Below are 23,456 nucleotides of genomic sequence, written 5' to 3' on the forward strand. Positions count from 1 at the left end.
GGTCAGACTTCTTGTCTTGTTGGTCTTCTTTTTTGGATCTCTTCCCCTTATTAAATATAGATGTGGCTACGGGATTTCAGTTTATCTCCTTATTACAGCTTTCTGGTGATAAGTACGATGAATAGGTTTGTTTACTCTGTGTAATGATTGAGTCTCGTATTCCACAGAAGAAAGTCAGTGTGGCTTTTACAGTGGGGCTTTGAAGGATGGCATTTCCTGTTTCTTTTCAAAGAGTATACCAGAATGAATATCTGATAAAGTGAGCTCTTTGTTGTTTAAGCGCTGAGAGTCGCCTTCTACCATGTGACATTTAATAATCTATTTTCAGGAATAAACAAATTATTCAATGCAGCAAATCTATGCTATACAATATAATGTGTGCAGCAGCCCTCTTTCAACTCTTGCAGTTACGTTTCCAATAGTTTTCATGCCAAATCTGAGAAGTTGGCACAGATGGCAGATGGGATTTTGACATAGAGCTGCATAGCATTTGTAGCAAAAGGGCAATTCTCGCATAGTTTTGAGAGCCTCTTTTCCTAATTTCCATGTTTACGTTGCACCATTTTGCCTGAGTGATTCAGTACCTTAAATGACTACAGCAGTAGTGAACTCCCTGGCTCTTTTATACAAAGCCCACGAATAAGCATAATTGCAGTGTAATTAAATGCTTGTGTTAAACTTTTACTTTGTTGTCACACTGCTGTCAGAAGGAAGCCTTCATATGGGGCAGCTTAGGTGGAGATGCTGTCTGTAGCTGGTGGAAGACAGAAAGTGATGCCCAAATATATGTATTTTCCTGTGGGCTTGGTCCTTTGTCAATAGCCAGTTCCTTAGTAGCTCTTTGTGGGGCATGGGTATGCAAACGGAGGGTGTTAGTCAGGGGATCCTTTTTCTTTGGACAGTAACTGGGGACTTACTGTGTTCCAGCTGCTTCTGGAACAGACAAATACAAGCTGTAATAAATTTTGAATGCTTGAGCTTGTGTGCTACCTGTTGAAGTTCTCACCTATATTTGCTACCTGTTGAAGTTCTCACCTATGTTTGCTTGCAAGTGGTTGATTTTGAAAAGTGTGCAGACCCTTTATGTAGTCTGAGTGGCCATCGTGGGTGAAAGTCACTGCAGAGCTGGTTCCGGTGTTAGAAATGCCAACATTTTGAGAAGTCGTGGTTTTTAGGGTTGTCTGAAAGCTAGGATGCTCCTTTGTGTGCTTTTAAAAAAGGCTACGTTAATAAGGTCAAAGCCATGGCTTTATAAATGGTCACTTCTTTTATGGATGTGTGTATTCGTTTAGCTTGTTGATTTTATTGTAATCAAGCTGCAATGCTGTGTGCTGTTGGTTCCTTCCTTATATCAATATAGAGGAGAGGTATAAAGGAAGATAACGCCTTATACTCACTGCCCATACAAATGTAAATATGATGTTTATGCTCTTGTTCCTTGCTAATGCTGATGTTAGTCAACTAACATGTTTGTATTTTGCATATACTTCTTTTCATCTATTATGTTTAGGTGAATGATTTGACACAGCTGGGGGAATGTCTGCAGAACTTGGCGAAACTATATAACAATGAGTTATTTCAGGATTATTTAAAAACAGAACAAAAAACAATTGCTTTGCATAAATGCTCCTCTTTTCTGACTTTTTGTAGTTGCAGTTGATTGAAACAGTTAAAAAGCCTTACTTTTATTTGTTTTGTTTATTTTTCAAAGCGCTGGAAGTTTTCTGACGGCTCAAAAGCTATACTGAGTAAAAATAACAGAAGAACCTTAGTAGCTGACAGCTTAGTTTCCCTACTGGAAAGGTGACTCATTGAGGAGGAAAAAATAAGTTCAGAAGTGGTAACCATTAGTGTCTATAAATAAGTGAAAACAAGTTACTTGTTAGGCTTTCAAATGGATAAGAGAGAGGTTGTTCCAGTTTTTCATCTTCACCATGTGGTAAAAATTAAGGTACGCTATGTCATGCCATTTTTCTAGATAGCTTAAAAAATTGGTGCTCTTTTTTCTGCACAAAGAAAACTGGCCCTCTTCAAGTACACCTGCATAAATGGCAGATGCTATTTGGTTTCGCTATGAAATAGATGAAGGAATTTATGAATCAGTTCATTTCTAGTGGCTTGTGTTCCTGGCAGAAATACCACCTGGTTTGCAACCTCCTGTCTCGTGGCTGGTTTTCTTCCTGCCTGCTGGTTGGCTTTCTGGAGATGTGCACTGAAGCACTGGAGTGGAGGATCCCATGAGTTAGGCCATGATCCCCCTGATGGCTGTCCTAGGACCCCAGAACACCAGCAGTTTCGAAATAGCTTTGGAGGGGATGCAGTTTTTGCAGTCCTCAGGAGTTTGCATTGACCTCCTCCAGAGGACGTCTCAGGGCACCTTAAACAGTCCAGGTCTCTTGATTTCTTCCCTTGTCCTGTGCTTTTACCTGTGCTGCTACCACAAATCATTTTCTCAGTTTAAAGTCTTCATTCAGTGGAACAGCTGCCTTCTGCCCTAGGTTGTATTTTGGCATAATTAAGTGAGGAAATTCGGGGCTTGCATGAAGAGCTAAATAATAATTAACCAGTCTTTGATTTCTCTGGTGCAGTTAGGGCTTTCATCTTCAGACCTAGGTTTCTTGCCTGTTGACTGACCAAGCATTGATGCTTTTTCTGTCATATCCTCTTTCTCCCTTAGTGCTGACTACGTTCATGGATTTGTCACACTTCTCGTTACATGCATGTTACCTATTCTCTTTTGGAATATAATAGTAAAAGCGCTTACGAAGATGCAATGTCACTTAAGTATATCCTGAGTCAAACAAAGTTCAGCTTGGTGTGTCCTGCTTGCTCTAGCTCCATGTTACAAAAGGGCTCTCATGCAGCTTCCTGCAGCGCGGGCTGCTTCAAAGCTCTCTTCTGAATTGCAGTCATGTGAGCTGCTCCCTGCCCTGAGCCTCGCACCTCTTATCAGCAACCGTTGGCAGTGCCCAAACAAGCCGCTGCGGTAGTGCTGCTGGCTGTGCAGGAGGAGGAAGTAGTTGGAGAACTGCGGGCATGTATGTGGGTAGATTTAAAGGGGCAGCAGAGATCTAGGGTATCAGTGCTTCAAAGCTAGGTGACGAGATCATGGCTACAGCTAATGAACCCAAAACAAGCAGCAAAAGAAAATGTTGGGTTTAGTTCAATAGAATTTGATGTCTGGACTTTGTATAGTACTGGGATGTGTATAATCTTTTCTCTGAATATTTAGCTCCAATTGTTGCTCTGCTTAAATGAAGTAAGGAGATCTTGATTCAGCACAGCTGATAATCTCTGGATGAACATGTGACTTTTCTCTAATTCAGAGATGGAACTGTGTCGCAATGTACTTAAAATTCAGCATGTTCTCAAATCCCTTCTGTTTTGGCTTCTAGCTGCATACAAGTTACTTGGCTTCTTACACAGTCCGGGCTTGCTTTGGGAGGTTAATGAAGGCTCACCCTGCTGAGTGACTCAGGGAACCCTCAAAACTCCACTGAACAATAGCTGATCAAAATTACTAAGGTTCAGTAGGTAACTACTGCTGATCTTGGGACAAATTACACTAAGTAGTAATGCCCACGATTCAAGCACTCATAACTTTTATAGAGCTACTCTCACACTTGCAGCTAAATGCACACCAAAGTGCTCTTCTGCATTACTGCTGGAATTCGTAAGCTGATAATGGAATGTGGTAGTCCCACATAGTGCATGCTGCTTTGCCTCTTTTAATCAGGAGAACTGATGTGGTTCTGCTGTTGTGTTCATACCATCAAGAATTAGGGCAGGAAGTCTCCATCACAATTGGCTCTCTGTTTTTTCCCTGTACAGATGTGGCTTTGTTAACAAATGACTTGTCTAACTTACTGCCGTTTTTTAACCCATGTCAATATTGTTACATTGATTTGTATGTTGACTGTAGAGCGTCTCTTATTGCAGGCATATTCCTGGAAAGCTAGAAATGAGGGGTTTTTGGTTTTGTTTTTTTCTGAACTCATTTTCTTTTAACAAAACCATCAAGCCCCCTTCTTACCAGTGTTCTGCATGGCACATATTGATGGAAGAATGCGTACTACTGGTGACTTGTAGTGGAGATACTCAGCATTGGTTGTGAAGCTCTGTATGAGATTTTCTTTGGCATTTTAAGAAGCTGGCCTTAAGAAATGATCAGCTTTAAAGCACTAAAAATGTTGATACCATATTGGCCCACGGAAGACTTAGTTTCAATAATGCTTTTTTTACTTCTAACTTAGGTACAAAGTCGGGAGTAAAGGGAATGGTGTCTTCTGTGCTTTGTAACTGTTGAAGAAATTGATTTGTTAGTTGTGGGTAAGGGTAATTATGTGCCATTCTCTGTATTTCAGGCTCCAGATGGTATAATGAGAGCTGCTATTAGAAGAAAAAAAGTAGTCTTAACTTAGAGACATTGTGTAGAAAAATTGTTTGAAGAGAAATAGGACATTGCCCCCTCCTTGAAGTGAGCAGGAAGAAGTGATATATGATATTATACGTTATTCGTTATTGTGTACAGTAAAAGTAGTAATTAAGTTTTACAGGACATGTTCAACATCTGTGATGCAGTATTGGCTGTATTATTCACACATCTGTCTCAAGAGTAGAGGGCGTGATTGTGTATGCTGTTAGAATGAATCATTAACAGTATGTGCTCTTTATTGAATATTAGAGACTGTGCTTGCTGGGAAAAAAAAAAAAAAACAATTTCAAAAAATTTCTTTTTGTGACAGAAGGACCAGTGGATGTGATCATATATTTTATTTCTGCAAATGTGTCCATAAATTATCTTTAGGCAAAAAAAAAAAATTATCTGAGGGACAGAGGTAGACAATATGTGCATTAAGGAACCAGCCAAACAAAAGAGAGCAACTAGCTCTTTTGCAAGTTGGCTGAATTTGCATATTACCTCTGAAAATCAAGTGCATTTATGGGATGGGACCCAATGTGATCTTGAGGAATTAAAACTAAGCATGTATGTCTGCATGCTTTTAGCTCAAGGCACAGATTCTGCAGTTGTCTACAAATAGTCTTGCTTATGTGAATATGGGTGGGAATGTAACTTCTAGAAGAAAGCGTCATGAAAGCATGTATGTATCTGAAAATATAGACAGAAGTTCTGATGGTCATATTTGTGCATAAACATGCTGTTGGCTATCCAAAGATGAAAGGGAGCTTAAAATATGACCAAAACAATATTTTATAGGTGTTCTGTTTAATAGATCTTGACTAAGTGAGAAACACACTGCCAAGGTTTAGCTGTGTTTGTCATATGCATGAGTAGGTAGAACTATGATGAAAATACAGTCACTTCTTGAAAAGAGGGACAAGTTGATACCTGAAATGACAGGGAAGTTGTAGGAAGAGCAGTCAGCCTGTGAGTAAGAGGGAAGGTGATGTCATGTGAATGCTATTGTGGGATTTGGTTGGTTTCGCTGCTGACTCTCTCCAAGACCTACAGTCTTCAACAAGGTAATGAATCTGTTTTCACCATGGTTCTCTAGTTGCATAAGACAGCCGCAGGATTTTCCATTTCCAGCCTCTGGTTTCAGGCTCCTTGGGGAAGGAGATGCAGTGCATAAGGTGCTGGCCCTCATGCTGGTGCGAGAGAAAGTAGTGGTATTGCAAACATGACCAGCACCATTCCTCTTTGAAGAAACAATAGCTCTTAGAAATTTCTGATGTGAATGGTCTTACTGTTTCTGACAAATGCAGTTCTGAGTATCAGCTCTTTGTTTTACAAATATATCTGCTTTGCAAATAAAGTCTGATCTACCGCCTGAAGTAGAAGAGGCCAAGTTCTTGTTATCTTCCTTGGTGAAGGAGCAGGCACATAGACCTTGGGGTTTGTATTGTAGTATTTTCTGATGCACACTTGAATCTTCAGTAGAACTCCAATGTCTCAAATTTTATTTCCTTATAGATGAGGAAATCTTTGTTCCTCCCTGTAGTATAAAGTATTTAATGTGCTGCTTATGGGGCTAAGGGCGGCATGTGCTGTAAGCATAATGTTATTCTTCCATTTCATATTGTTTATGACTTCTTTGTAAAGAAAAGTGGTTGTATTTGAAGCCAAATATTTCTGATTGGCCACTGAAAGAAGGTAATAGGGATCTGGCAGTGGAGGAACAACACTGCTACTGCAACATTTATTTGCAATAAAGTGGAAGTGGCTTTTCATGATTCCTATTGTCAAAGCATTAAGCAACACTGCAGGGGCGCCAGATTGAGCAGAACTGCCATGTGGGGTTGGATTTTCTGGTAATAATGAACAAGATGCTTCTCAGATGTTCTGCTGCTCTGAGATTAATAACAACAGGCTGGTTTTTTTTTGTTTTGTTTTCTTTTTTGAAGAGTAAAAAATACATTTTTGGCTAAAGCAATCTGAGTAATTAGTAACATGTTTCAGGAGACTTTTTAATTTTTTTTTATAGCACTTTTTAATGTCCATACTGGACAGGCATCCCACCAGGTAACCAAGTTGGAGCATTTTTCTAAAATGAGGTCTGAGTTTAAGAAGCACTTACTCACATGTGTACATCCCAGTCACATCAGCTGAAATTCTGCACATGCTCAGCTGACTAAGGAGACTTTCTTCAATCCTATTCTGTTCTACAGTAATTTGCCCATATACTTTTTCTTCTTTTCACAATTGCATGCTTCATCATTTATGGAAAAGTTGTTTTTCAACAGTACTTAGATAATTTCATTTCACATAACTTTACCTAATCTATTAGAAAAAAATCGACAAGTGGCTATTTTGTTGACTTACAGTTGTAATAACTGTAAGCAATGAGGGCAAATTTATTACTAATATGAAAAATAGTAAAAGATATTGGCAGTGTTTATGCAAAGGCAGAAATTTGTATTTCTTTTAGACTTGCATTCTTTAGTGCCATAAAAATCTGATTGTACGTATGAAAGATTAAATATGTTTTAATAGCACTGTGTCAAGCAGCTGTGGAAAATTCCCAGTTTGAGCTTGTGCAGGTATTTTGATACTATAAAGTCCGTACGCCTTGGAGTGCCTTTTTTTTTTTTTTTTAAGGCACTTACGTGGATTGTCGAGAATCACTAATGTTGCATTTTGAGTATTACACTTGCATTTTAATTTAGGTACCCAGCTAAATTGACTTAGATTTACTGTGTGGTCACCTTATTTATAAATAACTTTAAGCAACATCCCTGTCATGGCAAGTTTATAGAGTCCTCCCAGGTTTCACAAACCAGGGAACTGCAGCTTACTGTCGGAGCTGGCTGTTTGTGGACTTGTCTGGGTTGACTCTTGTGAAAGAACTGGCTGACTTAATTCATCGCCAACTAAAATAAATTGCTATGTGAAAAGTTCACACTCTGGACTAGATACACTTTCAGTGGTAGCTAGTGGAAAAATCGCAGTTCTCTGGGCTTTAGGGAGAACAAAGTTAACTTGTGAAAGCCTGCCATGACGGTTGTTGCATTGTATCTTCCAACGTGCCTTTCAGGCAGCGAGGTGAGGGAGTGAAGAATTGAGCTATGTAAGCCTAGTGAAGCACTTCCCTTACAGGAGAAAAGAATGTATTTGTCAGACTTGGAGTTGTTGCATGTTGATTGTATGTTGCCCCTGTGGAAAAGGATCTGGGGATTCTAGTTGACAGCATATTGATTCTGAGGCAGCAGTGTGCCCAGGCAGCCCAAGGGGCCAACCGTACCCTGAGGGTACACCAGGAGCAGCACTGCCAGCTGGGTGTGGGGAGCGGCTGTCCCTTCTGCTCGGCACTGTGCGGCCTCACCTGCAGCACTGCATGCCTTTGGGTGCCACAATATAGGAAGGACATAAAACTATGAGAGAGCGTCCAAAGGAGGGCTATGAAGATGCTAAAGGATCTAGAGAGCAAGACACATGAGGAGCAGCTGAGGTCCCCGGGTTTACTCAGCCCAGAACAGAGGAGCTGAGGGGAGGCCTCATGGCGGCTGCAGCTCCTCACAGGGAGCGGAGGGGCAGCACTGAGCTCTGCTCTCTGTGACAGTGACGCGACCTGAGGGAACAGCATGGAGCTGTGTCAGGGGAGGGTCTGGCTGGGTGTCAAGGAAAAGTTCTTCACCAGAGGGCGGTGGGCATGGCCCCATGTGCCAGAGTTCAAGGAGCGTTTGGACAGTGCTCTCAGTAGGTTTTGAATTTTGGGTGGTGCTGTATGGGGCTGGGAGTTTGACTCAGTGATCCTTATGGGTCCCTTCCAATTTGGGATATGCTTTGATTCTGTGGTTCCACAATTCTTTGATTGCTTGTCTGTTGCCTAATAGGGGCCTGTGGTAGTCAAAGGCATTAGAAACTCTTCTAAAATAGAGTGTCTGGAAGATGAGGTAGCCATAGTGGAAAGAAATGCCTGCTTCTAGACACGTTCTCACCAGGAGCACAGCCTCTGCATGTCGGTGCATTCTCAGCTCTCCACAAAGATCCTTGGACTTCACATGCAAGTACATTTCACACCCTGAGGTCTCAGCTGTCACTGCATTATTTTCACCAGCCTTGACATCTGCTGGAGTTTGCTTTTGAATATTTTGGTCTAAAAGCAGCTGCACTCTTGCTGCGTCTTTCTCTGGTCTTATGTCTATCCCTCTAATCCAGGCAGTGCAGCTTTGCACAGCCTGCATTTGTGGGCGCTGCCAGGCTGGGGGCAGTGTGAGTGCTGGCCACAGCGGTAGGTCCTCGTGTGAATTAAATGGGGTCTTCTCCCTGGAATTAGACCAAAACAGTGAGGTTAGTGTCTCGGCCTTGGTTGGTTGTGTAGGAGACAATAGGCTCTGGTTTCTGGCCTGATCCAGAAGCAGGGAAAAATCTCTTCTGCAGGGGTGTTCCACTTCTTGTTGAACTCTGAGGACAGCTTTGGTGTGAGGGGTCCGGATGGTGCAGCTCTGGAGCAATTAAAATGTAATTAGTCATTTGGCCAAGAAGGTCCTTTTCCGTCTGTGAGATGTTCAGCTGTTCAGCCCTATTTCTGTTATGCTTTTGCACTTAAGAAATAGTAATCAAGAGCAGTCTCAGCCCAATCGCGTTCACTTGACTCATTGTTTATCTCTGGGATAAAGGCCCATTTTGCCAGGTATTAATGCTTCAAATCGCTTCTGTTTTGTTAAGGTCTCCTAATTGCTTTGTAGTTTTGTTTCAGATTAAATCTTCCATCAGCCTGCAACATGAAGCAACACATACACATTTAAAAAACTGTAGAAGCAACTGCTCTGTGTTGATGCTTTTTATACTAGGTTGAAGTAGATTTTTTTTTCTGTTAATGGCTACCAGCTTGTGTAAGCATGCATCGAAAAATTAAAATCATGGAGATGATTTTAGATGATTTTAATAATGATTTTACAACAGGAAATGTTCATTCCTGTTGTAAAAAAAAAAAAAAAATACAAAAGGATGAGGAACACGAATGCGTCAAATCTCTAGGTGTGCCTGCAAGTGAGGAAATGTTCCACACCTTGTTGAAAGCTAGAGTGCGGATTTGTAGCTTCTTTAAAAAGATGCTCTGAGCCAAAAGGAAAGGTGTGGTGGTGTACATCCTAGGAACCTGTCGGCTGCTTTCATATATCCTGCCTTGGGGGTTTCTCTGTAGATGGGAGATGGGAAACGCTATGGCATATAAGTTTCATGCCAACATATGGTGTAAAAGTATCAATGACAGCAGAAGGGTTGTGGATCTTCTGTGCACTGATATAAATACCTGCTCCTTTTCCTGGTTTGTTTGTTTTTTTTTTGTTTTTGTTTTTGTTTTTTTTTTTGTAATGCTGTTCCTTTCTGGCAGCTTACTATTGGAAAAAATTAAGGAGTCAATTTTCATTAAATGTAATTTCTATGAAAATTAGAGAAGGAAAAAATGACTTGCTCTGTAGGTGCTTCATTTTATATTGTCATAACTGCAGAAAAATCAGAGCACATGCTAATAAGAGTAGGATTACTGGAAGGAAACGTATCTGGTCAGAGTGCTCGAGTGGTCTAAGCAAAAACTGGAGATTGCTTTTCATGGGGCTGTGACCTTGAGGGGCTGGATATAATGAACGCAGTGTTTCAGGCTGCCTTTTTACCTTGCGACTACTGCATGCCATTGGTATTCATCAGCATGGGTGAGGCTCTGCAGTGGAAAGCCTCCCAAAGCATCACCTAACCTTTGAGAAGAGAAAAGCTGATAAAATGCAAAACTTCAGCACTCTTGCAGGATCAGTACATTTATTTGAACTTAATGTCTGACTTTATCTAAAATATAAGTGTTGTTGCTGAATGTTCCTTTGGTACAGACTCCCAGGGTTTCTGCTAAGTTTTGCCTTCTATGTATGCTCACATGCATACAAAGTACCAACAGCATGCTTTGCTGCCTCGTAGCCTCTGGGGATGCTGGAGTTAGTCCTGCTTTTTAGGCTTGAACCATTGAACAGTTGAGCGGGAGAAGGTACTTGGGTTTGATTTCTCTTCCTCTTCTGCATCCTAATCCACCCCATCTCCAGAGGTCCCTCTTTTGCTTCTTTGCTGGATGCTTTCACCCCACACCGAAATAGGTGTTTTCAAATGCCTCTTGCAATCAATTTTTTTAATAAAGACATTCAGATAGTTTGAGAAGTAACCTGTGAGCAGCTAGTTCATACTTAGTGACATTTTGTGCTTTGTTTCAGGGTTGGTAGATGAGGACACATTTCTGTCCTATTTACAAGTTATTTGAAAATTGAATTAGAATATAGGTTTTTATCCTCCACGATTTGAGATATTGTCTTTATGTTCCGGAGTAGTGAGGGGTTCTTATACATTGAAATGCAATCAAGCCATACGTAACTCACATCTCACTTCGGGGTTGAGTCTCTCCTTGAGTTTCTGACTTGGGAACAAGGAAGAGTCTTAGCAATCACTGGAGAGGGGGGGCATGATCAGAACTGCTACTGACAGGTGGTTCTTCTGTAGAACTATTGCACACGCTACTTAGGAGGATTATCTAGAAGGCTGTTGTCTTTAATTAGAAAACATCTTTTTTTGCTGTACAGCAGTGAACTTCTGGAAGTTGGAGGGCAAAAGGTGCTTGGTATCATGTGCCATAAAAAGCACAAGCATCCTTCTGAGTTACCTCTGAAGAAGGAAGAGATATTGTACTGCTTTGACTGTGTGTCCTCTGGCAAAGTGTTGTGGGGTGTCTTCCATGAGGCTTCACACGTGTGAGAAGCCAGCCTGATGTGGCTGGTGCTCCCTGGCACAGCACTGACACTCAAAACCCTTTGAGCTCCCTGATAGGCACCCTCCACAGATGGTTTTATCCCCAAAGCATGAGCAGCCAGCTGCTGGCATGCATGTTTTTGTGTCGAGTGCATGGGAATATGCCTGTGCTCTGCCCTTTAATAATAACATAGGCCATTATTTTTTGCTTAATTGGTTGTGTTTTCATCAAGTGATCTCCAGACAGGTGATTTGCAGCTGCTCAGTGATTGTTGTGGTTTGCAGCATACAAATTAGTGTGGGAAGCTGCTAACATGAGCCTTGCAGCACTGGGTTTCAGGGGCAGGATCTGCTTTTTCTGTGCTTGCCTGGAGCACAAAAGATAGGAAGGAAGAGCACAGAGGGGTGCAGGGCTGCCCTCCATTCCTCAGGACATTCATCTGCTGCTCTGGTGAAGGATCATCCCATGTTCTAAACCTGCTTGTGAAAGCCTGGCACAACAGCTGGGCTCCGAGTGTAGAGGGATGCACAAATTGTAAGATTCTTTTTTAATTAATTAATTATTTTTTAAGAGTGCTTGCATCCTGAGTATGTAGCACTGGTTCCCAGTCACCTCCAGGCACGTCATAAACCATGTTGGACTTGTCACTGTCATGGTGCAAGTCTGATAACATCTACCCGAGTTTCCAAAATCAGCCTCAGCTCTGCTGCTGCCAAATCACTGAAGCCAGTTGTTGCAGTCCATAAAACCACATTTTCCTAGCTGAGCGCAGACAGAGCAAATGCTTGTTTTTCATCCATCATGTGGATGAAGCGACTAGGCTGCAGGGTGATCTAAGCTGTTGGAATTGATGTGGTGAAAAGACATTTTTCCTGGATTCAGAGCACTGCCTCTGACATATTATGGTGGGTACGGATAGGGACGAGTGGGTGGTGAGTTCAGGTGAACATTACTGTCTGAGTCATTGCAGCTGGGGGGTGGAGGACCTGAGCTCTGTTTACGGAGCTTTGGGCAGCCCAGACCTGCCAACTGCTGATGGCCAAGGCCTTCCTGGGATTTGTTCCTTAGCCTGAGTTCAGCCAGCTGGATGGGACTCCAAAAGGCAAGGGTGGCATGGCTCTTGGAACTGTGGCTAAAGAGGCCCAATGGCACGGTCTCATTTACCAGCTGTCCAGCGTTGTTCATCCTCTCTTCCTTCTGGCTTTTACATTCTATATGTAAATTAATTAATATGTTAATTCTGTTAATATATACATATTAACCATGATCAGGTTTTTGAAAAATAAGATGGCTTGGCAAAACGATATTGTCATCAAAGACAAGTGCAGCTTCTTTTGAAATCTCTGCAGGCAGAGCTAGTGCTTGTATGCTTCTTAAGATAAATTTTAACGTTTTTGTGTGGATATTATATGTTTCATGTTTAGGAACGAAAAGAAGGAAAGCAGATTATGTTCACTACTTCATTTTAAGACAACAGTGTGTATCCTGGGAGGTCTGTTATTTGCCTGGATGTTACTGCCCCTGTTCTGCTATGAGTGGTGATGGAAAGGTTTACAGTGGCTATAGCTCTTCTGTGTTGCTTACATCTCCCCTCTGTCACCAACAACTGCCTCCTCTTCCAGTTCATTTGTCACCCTTCTGAATGACTTCTCTTCCTTACTGAGTTCTAACAGCTTACTTTCTCCCTCCTCCCAAGCAAGATGGGATAGGAAGAGCGCTGGAGGCAGTGTTGTGTTCAGGGCCATCCATTGTGCTGAGGATTTACTGAGGAACTTGAAACTGCACATCTGCTAGAGAAAGTTGCTGTATGTGTTCCTCTCTTCCCAGGTGTCACATTTTTGTGCTTTTATTCACAACTGGCATGTTGTACTTGGAGCACTACTTTTTAATATTGCTGTTAATCAGAAATGCCATTGACTCAGCTGCCTAGAAGCTGCTCTTTTTACCTCAGCTTGCAGACACGAGAAAGGTGTTCCCTAGCATCCTGCCCAGCCTGCCTGGGACTGATAGTGATGTAGGCATTTCAAAATCTGGTACTCTATTTTTTGCAGCCATGATCCCATGGTTGGCAGTACTGAAAGAAACAACCCTGAACAAAATAGTATTAAAGGTAATGCTTTAATCTTTCTCATTAGAATCATAATTCAGACTGCAGCAATAACAGTGGCTTTTGAAAAGGCTTGATGGTACCTCACTGCTGGATTTTCATCTTCCACTATGATAAAGCTATGGTTTCCTAGTGGTGTGGAAACCTTATCATCCTCAGGAGGTGGCAACCGTGTCTTCAGAGCTCTGTGAATGGACTTAGTTGCATTTTGGCTTTTGATGTAGTGATGTGCATATTCAAGCTAAGCAGCAGAAGGTGGGGCGGAACGTGCTTGTCCACCTGCATGTATAAAGGTTAATCTCTGCTCTGTCTGTAAAGAATAACTGGAAACTGTTGTTTTGTTTGTTTTTTGTTTAAGGCTTTACTATATACAGTGTGGTCGTGCAAGAAGTGGTGGCATATTCAAAGGCCTGGGGATGGTAAAAAAGTATTCCAGTTTCTTGTCAAGTCAGTAACAGTAATAATATCTGTTTTAATCCAGTTACTTTTAAAGTGGCACTCTACTGCTGGTGTTGCACTGTCTCCAGTTACTGAAACAGAAGGAGATGGTTTCTGTTCAAGGTTAATCAACAGCTGCTGCGCAGACTTCAGGAGCTGAAGAGCTGCTGCTTTGATCTGTTGTGGGGGATGGAGAGACAACAGAAACATCGAGCTTTCGGGAGATTTTGTTCTGCACGAAACTATCCTCCTACACTGACCTTATATCCCCTGGAAACTTCTTCATGGCTTTGTTCTGCTGTGAAACAGCAAAGCAAAGCAGTATGGCTTCAGAGGCAGAGCTAAATTCATTGAGAGGAAGGTGGTGGTAGCTTCCTCCTCTTCTCTCTGAGGAAATTGCAATTAGTGCCTTCAGTGTTTTGAAAAATGAATTTTACTCCATTCAGCCAGATTCAGTATTCGCTAATATTTAAGTGTGTAGTCATTTTGTTGTAGTTAAGTGTAAGATACTGGAATTTACATTAAATGCTCCAATACCTTCCAGAGGTCTGCTTTTTCTTGTTCTCTGCAGAGACTTAGGATTCCAGTAGTCCTCCATCACTTCTTCCACCTTTCCTGCCCTGCCTTCCTGAAAGAAAAATGCTGGTTTTCCCATTCTTGATAACAGGAGGCAGAATGTCTGGAGAGAGACAGAACTTATTAGAGGAGTTATTTTAAAGTTATTTCTGAAATATTCATTTATTTCTCTTTCACAGGGTTTGTTCACTGGAACAGGTTACCCAAGGAGGTTGTGGATGCCCCATCCCTGGAGGCATTCAAGGCAAGCATGGATGTGGCTCTGGGCAGCCTGGTCTAGTGGTTGGTGACCCCACACAGCAGGGGTGTTGAAACTAGATGATCTTGGAGGTCCTTTTCAACCCAGGCCATTCTATGATTCTATGTGGCAGCAGTGTGGGCAGACTTTAGTATTAATTCTGGTATTTCAGCTGCCCCTGAAATCCAGTGTTGGGGAATCCTTTTGTTGGTAAGGCTGGGAAACCTGAACTGGGAAACATGGGCACTGCAGAGAAGGAAACCTAGATCAAGAGGAGTATTCTGAATTACACATTAATATGTTAGACGAAAAGCCATGTTTGTTTCTCTGGATTTTCATATGGAAGAACAGATCTGGTTTTCTGTTTGAGAGGCTGAACACTTCATCATGGGTTGAGGTTGGTAAGAGAGATCCTACCTACAGTGAGCTTCGTGAGTTTACCCATGAATAGCCTGGCCAGGCATGCTCTCAGCGTATTTGCAACGAAGGGTGAATTTTCAGAAGTAATGGAGTTGTTTAATACAAAATTAGTAAGGTTATATTTTTGTCAGGATAGCTTTTTTTTGTGTGCTGTGGCCCTCCTAGTGATTGGTATATGTTTTTATGAACAGGAGGAATGAAGATAAATGTGATCTTAGTTATCTTCTGCATTAAAAAGCAATGTTTAGCTTGACCTAGTTAATAACATCTCTTCACACTTCTTAGAATTTAGGTTTGGAGCCAAGCTACTGTACTGTGTGAATGAAAGGTTCTCTAAATATGTATTGACTGTTCCGTTTGCTTTGCCAAGACTTAACAGCAAATGCTTTTTTGAATGCAGATGTGACAATCGCTTACATTCACTGTTCTTAATTTAAAGCAGTTTTTACTACTTTGAATCACTTGGTTGATGGGTCAACTGGATTTTACACTGTAACATGTGAATGAGTAGCATTTTGTCTTGGATGAGAACAATTATGCAATATATCCTTGTTCATCCATATGTGTATATATACGTTATGCCTATGCACATATGGCAGCTTTGTGGCTGTTGTTCAAGTTATTGCACGGCCTGTTAGCTGCATCTCCAGTGGGTCCAGAAGAAGTTCTGGCCTGGAATTCATTCCTCGCACTCACTCAGAGGCTACCAGGCCTCAGGTTCTGAGAAACCTCAGAACTTCATTTCAGTGAATCCTTTTTTTTAACTTGCCTTTCTGAAGTAAAAAAGTGAACACACATATGCTTCAGAGTATTGACACCTTCCTAAAAGACACTTCAGGAGATAGAGGGCATTTCGAGCCACTTGTCCCTTGCACTTGGTCAGGAATTGCAAAATGAAAGTGTATCTGAATTCTGAGATCAAAGTTTGAAGATTTTTTTAGATCTGAAGACTGTTATATGCTAAGTCTTATCTGTAAATTAACAACTAATGAGGATTTTGTTCTCAAAACTGTCACTTGCCTGTAGCAAACATGCTTCCAAGGGACTGTAACATAGTTGCAAAGCTAGCTGGACATGGAAGGTGACTGTAAATTGGGTAGTTCCTACTGGATCTTATGCCAAGACTTTTCCGTCTCCCGGACTGGGAGGTCCCACAGTCTATCCTGCAATGCACAGACGTTTTATTGTTGAGCTACCTCGCCACAGCACACATTGTATTTGCATTTCAGATGCCCCAGGCTCCGCAAACTGCATTGTTCCAGCCTCTCTGAATAGTGGCCATTGACCCCTCACAATGTACATTTGTTTAAATCAAACCGTTCCATACTTGCTTATTTTAGGGATAGGCCAGCCAAGTGAACGCTGCTGTTCAGGCCCCTGTGTTGGTTTCAAAGCCAGAAAAATGCAGAATTCATTATTTAATTTCACTATGGAAAACACTGTCCTCCTTATGAGAGGCTATTTTGAATGCTGAGGTTTTGGCAAATATTGTTGTGGTTTAATGTTTATAAGCTTTTTCATTGCCCTTGAAAGCATAAACTTCGTGTTACTTGAGCTCGGAGAATTTGGCAAATAATAAACCAGCTGAACAACGGGATATTGGTTGTCCTGAAGCGCTTTTGGACGAATAGGATTGTTGTGGCGTATTTGTGTGTTTAGATGGGTCAGTTTCCGAGGTGGAGACAGCCTGGTAGGAACACTGGAAGCCCAGCAGCAGGCTGCTGAAGCCTTCCTCTGGGAGGGGGGAGGCCAGGGCCAAGTCCCCTTGGCTGTGCTGCCTCAGGAGCGTTGCTGTGGGTGTTACTGGTGGATGTGCAGGTGACACAACGGCGCTGAGGACATGCAGGGGAGGGAGGGGTGCCCATCAGGTTGGAGATGGCACCGCTGGGGATGCTTTGGTAGTGGTAGCAGTCAAGTTAGCATGAGAGAAGAGCCTTTTGTTCTCTGTCCTGGCAGCTGTGGTAGATACTGCAGAATCATTTAGCTTGGAAAAGACCCATAAGATCATTGAGTCCGACCATCACTTCACACTACAAATCCACCACAAAAACATGTCCCTAAGCACCACATCCATGCATCTCTGGAATACCTCCAGGGATGGTGACTCCACCACCTCCCTGGGCAACCTGTTCACCTCTCCTGAGGTACACTGTCATGGTTTTGTGATTTTCGGTTATTGGTATTCCACATCATAACATCATGTAGTGGACATACCTAGTTCTCAGAAGAGAAGGACTACTACAGTCCCCATGGTACTTTGCTCCTTTGTTACCATTTTCCAGCCGGAGGGAAAAGATAGAAGCTCGCAGTATAAAAACTTGCAGATCACGAGACCTCGTCCCTTTTTCCGCCGTCTCTCGTCTTGGCAGCACCTCGCTCTCCAGCCGTCTTATCGTCGGTAGTAGAGTAAGGCCTACCTTGATTTTGGGACATTCTCTCTCTCTGTATTGGATTTATCAGCTTAAATTGTAATTATATTGTATTATAGTGTGTTGTTTGGCATTCCGATATCGTATTTAGTAAATTAGTTTGTTTCTCCTCAGATTGTTGCCGCTGTTCTTTGCTCTCAGGGCCATCTCCCTACCCTTTTCCCCTTTCCCCTTTTCCCGGGACGTGGGCCCTTGGGTCCCCCGTCCCCTTTGTCACGGAATCGGGCCTAACGCCCGTAAACCGTTGACATACACATAGGACATTTACATTCTTTGGCTCTGCCGGGAAGGCCGGAGAGCAAAGCCTCCCCACAGAGCAAGGTGCCTGCCGGAGCGTGCATTGAGCGCTCTGGGGAAGGTGCCCTTGGGTGCCTCAGACTTGCTATAAACTTGGAAACCGTCTGGCTCAAGTTTTGGAGATAAAATGGCAAATAACTTCAGTTTGCCAAAAGATGGAGTAGGGGGAAATATTGTGGATGTTCTTATTAGTTTTTCTGTGTGTGACTGAGCTCTTGCCGTTCAGAGAAACCCAGCAGCAAAAGTTTTTGTATTCTCTGTGACTGTCACTTCATTTCTCAGTGCTGCTGTTCTCCCAGCATAGAAACAAGAATGATGTTTATTCAACATTATTTTAAGTGTATACAGCTTGTGATGTGGCTGAACTCCGTGGTAGACTCATGAGCCATGTAACAGAAATAAACTGTACTTGTGATTGTTCGTTAAGAATCTGCACTCATAACAGCTTTTAAAAGGCTTAAGTCTCGTTTCTCTATACAAATTCAGGCAAAGATGATCTTTGGAGGTTGGCATGCAAGGTTAATTATTTGAATTGTTGTTTGTTTGTTAATAATGATCATACAGACAACCTTCTTATTATCAGGGTACATCCTAGCCCATTTCTGTCACACCTTTACCTTTTCTTCTGGAGAGAATTTGTCTGTTCTGACTGGGGAGGAGACACAAAACCTTCTCCCTATGTAATCCCTACTGTATTTCTGAGATGCAGCCTGCTGTCTCTGTGCAGAGAGCAGGAGTATAGTCTGGATTTGAGGTTCTGACCACTGGGGTGCTGCAGCTAAGTATCTTTGGGTGTTTCTCCTTGAGGGTTGCAAATAGCTGGTTTAAAAACTGAAATAGGCTGTTCCTACCCTGCGTTGACTTTATTGGCTTGCTGATTGTGTCTCTGTTGCCGCTTTGGATCTAAAAAGCAAATGCTATTTCTTTGTAGCTTTGCTTGTTGGTGATTTTTATGAGATCCTCAGAGTCCTTGTGTAGCCAGGAGAGGAGGACAGGATAAAGGGCAAAGGAGTTTAGAAAAAATGTGAAAGGTGATAGAGATGAAGTGCTGTGATCCTAACAGAGGTTGAAAATAAACAGGTAGCAAGCCTGCCGGCTTTGAGGAACAACTTTTAAACAGCGTGTGTGTAAATTCAAACACTGTTTCGTCATTTTACATGTGCTAACATGAAGCACGTGACTCACTGAATGAGTTTCTGCTGTTCATGCTGGCATACAGGCACATATATTTAAAAAAAAAAAAACAACAACAAACAGAAGTACTTTAGTTCTCCTGTGCTTACTGTTTCAGTAGAAGATGGCAAGTATTTACTGAAAGATTATTTTATTTTCTTTCTCTCACTTGCGTATATGGATTTTATTTTTACATGTTCTCCTTCTATCTGACAAGTATTTCCAAAGAAAAAATGCCAAGTGAAATTCTATCTTCAGTTTTCAGTTATGCCATTGTAACTTTACTTTGTTTTGTTTTAGGGGTCTCGAGTCTGGTTGCGAGAAAATAACCAGCATTATCCAAGTACTGTTCATTCCTGTGCGGAAGGAGTTGTCGTGTTCAGGACAGACTATGGCCAGGTACGGGCATTTTTCGTGTTTGCTTTGCACTTTTTACCACTTCTTGGAAGAGAAACTGCTCTCCTTAATGGGGAGGACATAGAGGAATGTAGAAGTTTAAGGTTTGTGAATGACTTGAACGTGGAACTTTGGTTTTAAGAGCTCTTTCCATTGCATATCTGGTCCGCTGCTGTCACCATCTCTGACAAAGTTGAAGGAATGCTGCCAGGTTTGAGAGCCTTTCTCAGCACAAGTCATTGGTTACTTAATGTGCTGGGCTTGGGTGGCCTTGCTGGGGCTGTGCATCTGTACAGTGAGAAGTATCACCGTGCCAAGGTGTAGTGGGAAGCAGTGAGTCAGACCTCCCACAGCAACATCAGGGCAGCATGTTTCGTGCAACCCCGCTGGTCCTTACCACATGAGAATTGTGAAGGAAGGAGACCATTCCTCTGCTCTTTCTCTTTTGTTTTGTTTTAACTGCTTTCTGGCTGCCAAGCACTCATGCCTCCTGCCTTTCTAGAGAGATGGGAATGGATCCAGCAGCTCTGTCCTGTTTGCTCAGGTTACCTCAGCAGTTGCAGGTGGTGTGTGCCTGCTGTGTGAGCACATCGCTGGCAGGGTCTGGCTGCCAGCTGCTGAATGAGGTCGATGGACAGCTTTTGCTTTTTTTTGTCTTTTTTTTTTTTTCTTCATCTCTTTAGTCTGAAGAGGGCAGAACCAGCCCTACCAGTTGCTGACAGCATGGAAGTGTTCCGCTTTCTCACTCACTCTCTTCATATATCTATTTATTCTACTCCCCCCTAGGCCATGGTGTATCAGACCTCCCTTCTTGAAACTTTCTTGAAGAAATTTCAGTAGAATTCAAGTTTTACATTAGGACTTGATTATAAACAGTCACACTGACAGGGACATCAGCATCAAGAGAATACTGACTTTTGGAGGATGTATTTTTTTGCCCCCCTCAGTTTTGCTTCCTTACCTTATTTATTTGTACAGGATGGAGGTAGCTTCAGGTAGTGAACAAGGCTGAGTAAAGTTTAATAGGATGGAATACGTAGCTTTTTCTTGCTGTCTTCATGTAATGCTTTTCTGAGTGAGCAAGATGGAAAAGCATTTCTGTCAGAGCCAGGGAGCCCTTTCTTTTTTTGCAAGTTTTTCTGCAGGCAGGAAAGGAACCAGACAGAATTGCAGAATGTTTTTGATGGACAAGATATAGGCTAAATTGCTTCTATCCTGGCAGTGTAGGACGATAAGAGGCATGAGACTAATGGGGTCTGAAGCAGAGAAAATGATGTGCAGAGTAGCAGAGAGGAAGTTGTAATCAAGCACCCGTGTCTTGTCATGTCTCTGGTGGCAAAATGTGGTTATGCTCTACAGCTCTGGGGAGGCAGAAAGGTGGAGAGATTGGCTCACAGGGAGTGAGTGAAGAAAAAAGGATTATTAGTCACATTAAACATCTGACGGATGGTCTTGACTGAGGCAGGAGGGCAGATGCTGGAGGAGAAGGTAATTCACAATGCTATCAAGTGAACAGAAGGTGCATGTTGATAAAGCATTCCTGACTGGTAGCAATACTGGGCAGTGTTGGATTAAGATGCTCATCTTCATGTAAGTTGGTAGACAAGCAGTGAAAGCCACGCTGTAGGAAACTGAAGGACCAGCACAACCTATTCCGGGTTACCAGGTGTCTTGGACTGGTGACTCGCAGGGGAAGATGCGCACAAAACTAGGCTAAGATGAACTACTGCTAGGTGCAAAGCTTCCTTAGAAGAGAACAAGACGACCTTGTTTTTACTAGTGTGTTTTCAGTGGGATGCATGTTAAATTGTATGTTTGTTTTTTTTTTCAGATTTGGGGATTTGTGTATTTATAATCTACCCTTGACTTGGTCTGCTGAAATTTGAGGCCCAGTGAAGTGCAGATGCAGAGACCATCTCCTCTGTTGTTTGTTTAAGGCTGAATAAAGAAGGATCTGTCATGTTCAGGCATCACAGTTGTATTTTGTTTGCAGAGTAGGAAGACTGCCATCTGTGTTGTTACAGTGGCATATGCTCCAAGCCATGTGCAGCACTGAACATTTCATTTAAGGGTAAATCCAATCCAGCCTCTAGTAGGAGTGACACAAAAGCTCAGGAGAGACTACCTGTGACTTTTCAGAGTTTTGTAGTTGGACAACTGACTGTGAAGAGCCTGACTTTTAGAAGTGTTTTCAGCTTGACAGACCTTCTTAGGGAACTGCAGGTAACATAGAAAATGGAAAGCTTACTCTGGTGCCCTAACATGCAATGGCAGAGCTAGAATTGGCATCAGTGAGTGGAAAAGTTGCTTGCTGGCAGCCTTGTATATGTGTATTATGGGTATTGTGGCCTTTCCATGGTGTACGTGATGCAGGCTGAAAATTCAAGTAGTTCGGAAAGACACAAGCCACCACTGTAACATAATCCAGCTGATTCCATTTCCTCAGACAAGCTTAATGCTGTAAAAGTCAAGGAAAGAAACCCAGCATTTTCAGTTTGTCCCGCTTGTTTTAAGAGCAGGTGTTACGCTGTGCTGAGAAACAGCTGGAGTGTAGGGAGCAGCTGTCAGAACCAGTGCGTAACACCTCTGTCACCAGTGGGTCTGAGCCGACTGCGCTCCAGCAAAGGGCAGATCAGCAGTTCACTGCGTTTATTACTTGAATTATTTTCAAGACATCATTTTCAGAAGTGCACTCTGAGTTTAAAGGACCTGTGCTGGTTGGTATCGGTGCCGACTCATATTGTTCCTCCAGCTGCTTTCTGATGTCCTTCAGGAATACCTTGCCCGTGCTGCTTGGTTACCTGCATGCCATAGAAAGTAGCAACTACGAGAAATATCTGGTAATGCCTGACAATACCTCTAATGGCTTGGTGATCTCCTGCAAAGCTGTATTTCACTTTAAAGAAGGAGGCAAGGCAAGTAAGGGATGAGGCTTCAGTGGGGTGATAATGGTTTTTCAAGTGTGGTCAGTGTCTTGATTCCCAGACCATTCTGAGAACTGCAGCTATTGAGGCCAAGTCTAATGACAAACTGATGAAAATGTTGCGACCTTATCCAAGCATAGCACTGTAGTTAATCTCCGACACAGTAACTTCTGCTAGGATTTCCAGTACTCACCTTTCGGCTGAGCATGTTGCATGAATTCTCAAGTTGGACTTGGCAGGGCAGTGAGACTCGGAAGGCAAGTTTACCTGTTGCACACAGTTACAGGTCTTTGCTAGCATTAGTTTGCAAAATAATGTGAAGAGAATAGTAAAATACATCACTGATTAATTTCCTGTATCCATTTTATTCTAAATGGTGGAAATAGATTTGCAACAAAAAACTTTGTGGCATTCAGCTGCGTTCTGCGGGAGCGCTGGTTGTAAGTAATGCTGTTGAATGCAAATACTTGTGTGTAGATTATGCAATACTCTTAAGAGCTATAACAAGTTGTGTATCAGGTTTTGGATCTCTTCTTGATAATCACATGCTAATACAATTATTCAGTGAGCAAGACTAATTATTCTAGTGGTATCTGCATGTTGAAGTTAAGCGGTTCATTTGTTAATTATTAAAGACTGCTGTGATACTGTTTTCTGCTGCCATCATCCTCTGTGATTTGGTGGGCTGGTGGAATAGCATGAATATTTTTCACTTTCTGAGCATCTCTCAGGTGCTTTCCATGAGAGAAGACTACTGTAATAATTGGCTGTTTGGCAGGCTGGTTGTTTTGTCTTTAATTTTTTGTTCCACTGATGTGTATGAAGATGAAAAACAACTGTGCCTGAAGTTTTGGAAATGCCATGCCTACTAATGTATAAACTATGTTAGTGCAGTCTATGAATACCCAGATAAAAAATAAAAACAACAACAAAAAGACAACCTTATCTTTCCTTGTGTGCGTACATATATTTTTAGGATGGCATTACAGGTACTGCATCTTAGTTAATCTTTGTGTGTAGTTTTCTTACCTCTGTTTTTAGAGCTAAAATGACTTCTTTTTTAAGGGTGTATTTACAGTAAAGCAGACATTCCCTCATTGCCATAACATACAAGTTTTTAATGAAGCTATGTGAGCTTTTAAAGTACTCAAGTGAATGCTAAATAAAATGCTGAAAGCCCCGCTGTCATTGCTTTATTTGTCTGAAATGACTTATATGTACCTGCTTAGTAGAGCCTCAGTGGTTCTGAAGGGGGAAAAAACTTCCCAG

The 23,456-nt window shown here is 42.1% G+C and overlaps 1 protein-coding gene across 1 annotated transcript in view; it reads left to right on the forward strand.

Moving 5' to 3' along the window:
• The window catches only part of MYO10 (myosin X), a 154,537-nt gene that overhangs the window by 9,898 nt on the left and 121,183 nt on the right, over positions 1 to 23,456 (forward strand). Inside the window, exon 2 of the mRNA XM_021386465.1 lies at positions 19,168 to 19,266. Within this exon, the coding sequence (XP_021242140.1) occupies positions 19,168 to 19,266 (99 nt within the window). The remainder of the gene's footprint in view (positions 1 to 19,167; positions 19,267 to 23,456) is intronic.

The sequence above is a fragment of the Numida meleagris genome, chromosome 2 (assembly GCF_002078875.1).
Source record: "Numida meleagris isolate 19003 breed g44 Domestic line chromosome 2, NumMel1.0, whole genome shotgun sequence".
Taxonomy (NCBI): Eukaryota; Metazoa; Chordata; class Aves; order Galliformes; family Numididae; genus Numida; species Numida meleagris.